The sequence below is a fragment of the Pinus tabuliformis genome, chromosome 6 (genome assembly GCF_031772625.1).
Source record: "Pinus tabuliformis cultivar Carrire ecotype Pingquan chromosome 6, CPIR1, whole genome shotgun sequence".
NCBI classification, from domain to species: domain Eukaryota; kingdom Viridiplantae; phylum Streptophyta; class Pinopsida; order Pinales; family Pinaceae; genus Pinus; species Pinus tabuliformis.
Window position 1 is genome coordinate 649,853,744 of NC_142292.1, and position 7,093 is coordinate 649,860,836.

Here is a 7,093-nt window from a genome sequence, read left to right on the forward strand (position 1 = left end):
TAGAAATATTCGCTGTAAACAGAGCCAGCAAAGATTCATGAGTATCAAAATTCTCTTGATGAAGGAGATGTCAAAAGCATGGACAGATAGAGTTTAGCCATATACTCATGTATATATATACTAGACCATACCAAAATAAGCCTTCTCATCAAAAATAGAAAGTCAAGGAGAGACCAACATACCTTTTATGTAGAGGCAATAGTCTATGAAGCATAGGAAGACAAAAACCAAAAGGAAAAACTAGGTACCCGAAAGGGAGAAATCTTCTATCTGATATGTTGTAGCTTGCATTTGTACCTCCATTTTCCATGAACCAGGCTGTATAGCAAGGCCCTTCTTTGACAGGTCGTCCGCTCGAGAATTCAGTGACCTGTCCACATGATTGATTGAGTAGTCCGGTTTGCTATTCCATAACATTTTAATCATGTTCATCCATCCAAATAACATAGGATTCTTGTTGGATAATTTCCCAGAAGCCTGTTCTATTATGATTTTGGAATCCCCATGAATCTGAAGCATTTGAATATTCAGGAAGGTGCTGAACTGAAGAGGGCCCGCCAATGCGATTGCTTCGGCCTTATTGTTTGAACCATTACCACCATTCCAGTGAATGGATAAATGTATATCTTCGTTCATTGATATGAAAACACCACATGCACATGTACCCCGTTGAGCAGCTCCGTCGAAAAAAGCTCGCGGATAACTCATTGAAATCTTCTTCTGATGCACTGTAATTTTTTATTTGCTTGTGGACAGCCTCTTAGGGATAAAATTGTACAAAGAAATGATCTGCTCAAAAACAGGCATTTGTTCTTCTCTCCCATCTCGGAATATAGATTTGTTCCTTCGCTTCCAAACTGTCCATAAGAGGAGAAGAGGAATTGATCTGTAAGAAACATTCTGCGAGCTCCACCAGCATAAAGCCTCTTGTATAGTTGTGTGATCCACCAAACACAAACCAAAGAACGTTGCTAAATCCCTCCATAACTGATAAGTATAGCTACATGTGAGGAAAATATGATTGATGTTTTCTTCCCCTTTTTTGCATAATAGGCATATACTTGGTCCTGGCCAGTTCCTTTTTTGTAGATTCTCCCAAGTTAGATTTTTGTTGTGACATACGAGCCAGGAGAAATATATAATTTTGTTTGGCACCCCTGTTTTCCACAGTGATAAAGGAAAGATGTTCTGATAAGGGTAAGGAATAGATTTCACCAGAACTAAATAGATATCTTTGACTTTAATATCATCCCACCCCTTAATCCCCCTCCATGTTAGATAGTCCTTCCCTTCAAATCTACATATGCCAGAGCATCTCATAGACATCATGATAGTGACCCATTTCTGAGCTAGTTCATCGCTAAGGCCCAAATCATGCAGATCCTTCCATATAGGAATGCCTCCTTGCCATTCTTCTATTAGTTGGCTCCATGTAAAGATCCCATTCCTGTGAAGAGCAATATGATGGGAGTAGGAATGATAAGACTCTCCCCCAAGCCTAAGATATGATCATATCTAATATATACATCCCTGCCATTCTGGACATTCCAAAAGAGATTTTTGAGGAAAAAGGATTGAACTTTATGAAAGCTCTGCCAAATTGCAGATCCATGTGATTTTCCGAGTGTACCTTCTCTATACCAGTGTATGAGGCCTTTATTCCCCATGTATTTCTTTCTGATGGTAGAGACCCAAAAACTATCCCCATTTATGCTTCTCCAAATGGATTTACATAAGAGGGCTTTACCAAAATACCTAATGTCCATAATTCCCCAACCTCCCAAAACTTTTGGAAAGGAAATATTCAAAAGACTAGTCAGGTGGAATTTGCTTTTTTCTTTACTACCTCCCCATATAAAATTTGCTATGAGTCTGTTCAATATAGAAATAACTCTAGAAGGGAGATAGTATAAATGGGCCCAATAAACTATCAGCTGAGCCAGAACAAATTGAGCGAGGACCGCTCTGCCTGCTATGGCAAGACACTTAAACTCCCATCCTTCTATTCTTTTGTTGAAACGATCAGACAACCACATCCAGTCGACTTTTTTGTAACCTGTAGGTTTGAGATGAAAACCCAAATATTTAAAGCCATCTTTTATTGGTTTTGTTCCAATATTAAACAGAGTACTCAGAAAAACCATAGTTTCCCTGTCTTCAACATCAAAAAAGAAAGAAGATTTGCCTTCATTTATGTGGATTCCTGAGGCTCTTTGAAAATTATTTAGAATACCATGTATGCATTCCCAAGAAAATCTGCAGAGCATACCAAACAACATGATGTCATCCACAAATAAACTCTGGGAAATAAAGATCCCAAGACATATCTTTATAGGCCTATATAGGTTATTTTTAACCGCTCTATTAATATGTAGACTTAAGGAGTCCATTGCAAGGATAAAAAGAAGAGGGGACAGGGAACATCCTTGTCGAAGACCCCTGGCGGCTAAGAAAAAATTTGTAGGAAGGCCATTTATAAGGACAACAAAGTTGACATTCTCCACACATGCCATGATCCAACTTATGCGTTCGTTTTTTAGTCCTATCTTGCATAAAATGCATCTTAGAAAGCCCCAATCAAGGCTATCATATGCTTTCCTTAAATCTAATTGAAGGATGGCTGCATCCAGCTTTTTGGTATGTAATGTATGTAAACACTCTTGTGTGTTGGCCACAACCTCAATGATATTCATATTCTTAAGAAAACCATGTTGTTCTGTTGATATGTAATTAGACAAAATGCCATGGATTCTGTTAGCAATGATCTTGGAGGAAATATTGTATATTGCATTACAAAGAGAGATTGGTCTAAAGTCTGAGAAAGCAGTAGCTTTTTTCTTTTTAGGAATGAGAGCTATATAAGTAGATGAGATATGGGAATGGAAAAGCCCCTTCAGCCTCAATTCCTCCACCATTGCCAGGATGTCTTTCTTGAGTAATTCAAAGAAATGGATGTAAAATTCAATGGTCCAGCCATCTGGGCCAGGACTTTTATCTTTTTTGAAAGACTTCATAACTTGAAAAAGCTCATCTTCAGACACAGGCTGGAAAAAAGCATTATTTTGTTCATTGTCAAACATAGTGGGGAAAGGATCAATTCCCCATAGAATGTCCTCCATCCTACAATTTTTGTCCCTTTTGTATGATTTTCCAAAATGAGCCTCTACCTCCTTAGAAATTTCCTCCTGAGAGTGAAGCATAACTCCCCTTTCAGATTTGATTTCCCAAATAGAGTTTATTTCCCTCCTATTGTTTGCAAATCTGTGGAAGAACTTTGTGTTCCTATCTCCTTCCTTCAGCCATAACGCCCTGCTCTTCAACCTCCAAGAAGCTTCCTCAATTGCAAGAATTTTATGTCTTTTCTTTTCCAATTCATTTATTCTACTGCGAACCTGCAGGGAGATATTTCCTTCTTTCAATTTGTCTGCCAAAGCATCCAGCTTCTCTTGTATCTCTTTCAAAGCATCCCTATTTAATTTTTCCTTTTGCCTCTGCCAAGCCTTAACCTTTACCTTTAGATCATGCAGATTATCCAAAAAGGATTGGGATGGAGATGAATTCCCCTTCGGACAGCTAGTTGGCCAAAAATTCTTAACAAGATCATTAAACTCCTCGTCCTCCAGCCAAACTCTATTGAATTTAAAAGGAAGACCCTTCTTGTAACTCCTATTTCCCCATTGTAAAGATATTGGTCTATGGTCAGATATAAAGCAGTTAATGATATTAGATATTGGCCTACCCATACGGACCATCAGATTGTCAGATATCAAAAACCTGTCTAGTCTTTTGGCGAGATAGGAAGCACCAAGTCTTCCATTGTCCCATGTGGGACCCATTAGTTGAGGGGAAATATCAATCATATTGTGATGGAGGATAGCTCCTTTAATAAAACCAGCTAGAGGGTCCACCTTCCTACCGCCTCCCCAGACTTCGTCACTACACAAAGTATAGTTTAAGTCTCCCCCTATGAGGAGACAGTCTAGTTCCAAATATTCCGAGGACAAAAACCTATTCCAGAAAGGACGTCGATTCTTATACGGGGCATATATATTTAACACATGCATGGAGGCAGATAAACCCCGGATATTTGCAAGCAAAAGAATCCCGCAAAACATTTATACACCTTCGCCGATATCCATAACGGATTCCATAGTATTACCAGTCCCCCGGATAAACCACTTGCATCAGTTGCTACAATATACCATAGAGGAAACATACGCCAGAAATATCTGATAGAGACATCATCAGCATGCATTGTCTCTTAAATTAGAATTGTATTGGGAAGATTAGATGTGAGAATCTCCTTGAGGGCTAAAAATTTTTGGATTGCCCCTAGACCCCTTATGTTCATTGAAATAATGTGAGTCATGTTAGGCAATCCCTGACCTTTCTTTCTCTAAGGGGCCCATTTTCTAAGAGGTCGATTATAGGAATATCTATCAATGTTTGATCCATATTCCAAATAGAGACTTCTGTTCTACCCCGAAAGTGTTTGGAACCTCTACTATGCTTTCTTCTAATCGTGATATTCCTTGCGGAATTTGGACTGATATGAGGAGAAGAGACGATTCCAGGCTTATGAATAGTAAGCGGATAGAGGTCCAGAGATTTCTTCTTCAGAAGGATGTCCAAATCACTTCTTACAGAATTTGTAGGAGAAGTAACTGGAGAGTTTGGGGGAGTAACATATATGCATGGAAGTTTTCCTTTTGTATTCTGAGGGATCCCAACAAGGCTAATATCTTTCCGAGATGAGGATGGAGGAGTTTTGTCAGAGCAAAGACCCTTCCCTTTTGAGAGAGAGTTTGGTTTTTTAGGGGAGGGAGAGGATGATGGAACATATGTAATATGAGAAGTAGATGGAATATTTGCCAAGGGATGAGGAATTGAAGATGGCAAGGGAACTTCTCTACTCGGATAAGGCTCATGAGGAAAAGAAAAACTCTGGGGGACTGATTCGTTACCATTGGAAGATAACTTTTTAGGAGATAACGAGGAAGAGCGATGACTCTTCCAAGGGAAACCACAAAGCTTCGAAGAAGGAGATAGAAAAGGAGAGAATGATTTAGCCATACCTGATGAAGGAGACCTGCTAATAGATGAAACTCTACCCCCTACAGAGTCCCTCCGCTTGCTATCCGGAAAATTTGATTTGTATTTCCTTTCAAATTTCCTCTCCCCTCGACGAAAAGGACAAATTTCCTTTAGGTGACCTGTTCTATGACATGAAGAGCATTGAAATGGTACCCCCCAAAAGTCCAGTCTCTGACGCAGATTTAAATCCTCCCATAGAAGCTCGATATGATCAGGAAAACCCCCGTGGTATTCTTTTTCTATAAGAATCCAAGCAACTCTTTTATCCTTGGCACCCACACACTTAGGGTCAACATAAACGAATTTTCCAATTACATTCCCAATATCAGACAAAGTCTCTCGAGTCCGTAGTTCTATAGGAAGCCCTAGAAGTTTAACCGAGATAAGGTTGTTTGAAGGAGTATTTTTTAGCGGGTTATATCCTATATACCATTGATGTAAAGCTAAAAATCTCTTCCCCTGAACCCAAGGGAGAGAAAGAATAGTCTTCAAATCTTTCTCATTTAGAAAATGAAAACTATACCAGTCTTTCATTAATCTTACAATAGTAGGAATATATCCCAACAAGCCATTCCATCGTTTTCCCAGCCATAAACGCATCTGGGAATCCTCCATATCCAGAAAGTGCCAACGACCTACCAGAGCTCTATTTTGAAGACTTGTAATTCTATCAGCAAGGAAGACACTGTCAAGATTACACGCAGAAGGGGGGGAGAGGTTTTCAAGGGATGCTGATTTTTCCTACATCGCGGGAAATCATCTCCGCCACCTTCTATTTCACGTGCCGCCAGGGAAGATGGAGGGATAATTGTATTTTCCAACACATATTGCCATCCCTCCTAGCAAGTGAAGCCACCATATGCCTTTTCTGCCTCTATAGTGGCCCGCACTAAAGCTGACGAGGCAGACACATCGGAGAGGATCTCCATGTGTGCCGTGAGAAGATCACAATTTACGTCAGCAATACGACTATACGACGGAGTACAAAAGTGGATAGTCCAAAATGAGACACAAAAAGCAAGGGAGACAGAAGAACGTATGCAAGCCAGATAAGGCAAGTGGTAGAAAGTACGGAAGGGGCTTATTTATATAGGGGAAACTGACAGGATCTATGCAATGTTATGGGAAATCCTTCATAGAAAGGAAAAAGTCTTCCTGTAAGTACAATTAGCTGATGAGAGACCCTGCTAACATTAATTAGAAATATTATCTCGGAAAATGATAGTAGATGAGATAAATTGACGACGGATGAAAATAACTTCGCATGCCAACCGTTCCATCTGTTGCCTTCCAGCACCTTCCTCCCCGCGTATCTTTTGACAGAAGAACTGGGAAAGGAAAGCGGCACTGGAAAGACCAGAACTTCCGGCCGACGCCGAGGAGCCGAGACCAGGAAATAGAAACCGAAAACCAAAACTGTAGCCCGTTCTGAGACAATTGTTATAGAAAAAGATCCAGGATACCTACAGACAGACAAGGGAGGAGGAGACGAAGGTTTCCCAGAAAAATGCAAAACAGTCGATATTAAGAGAAATCGGGACAACAACAGACACAGCCGAAACACTTGCACCAACAATGACCTATCTTACAACGAAAATATACACAGGGGTGGGAAATGATACAGAATTTTGTAAAGATCATGCAAGGAAAATTTGTAGAGAGGACCTCCTTTATTAACAATATAGAACCTTGAAAGAACAAATCTAACCAGACTAAGGTCATGTCTAAATATCCATGGTATACATAACCAGAAAGTAAAAACATGATATTCAGAAAATCGCCCTTTATAAAGTTTTATACGTAAAAGCTATATGCATTTTAGAGCAGGTTTTTGGTCTACTTACCTCATGCTCCGCGCATAGCCCTCAGGAGAATGGGAGAAGCCAGAACCACCGAAGCCACTAGAACTAAGCGCCTTGTCAAAAACTCTTGAAAATGCTAACTATACCCAGGGGATGTAGTGTAAACAGCCTAACAGAGAAAAACCATTGTTTATGGG

General features: G+C 39.9%; 1 protein-coding gene across 1 annotated transcript; it reads right to left on the reverse strand.

The window, feature by feature from the left end:
- Positions 1–240: 240 nt before the first annotated feature.
- Positions 241–708, reverse strand: LOC149260291 (uncharacterized). Its single transcript, XM_089457906.1, has one exon. It carries the CDS (start codon positions 706–708, stop codon positions 241–243), a length of 468 nt encoding a protein of 155 aa, XP_089314032.1.
- Positions 709–7,093: the final 6,385 nt, after the last annotated feature.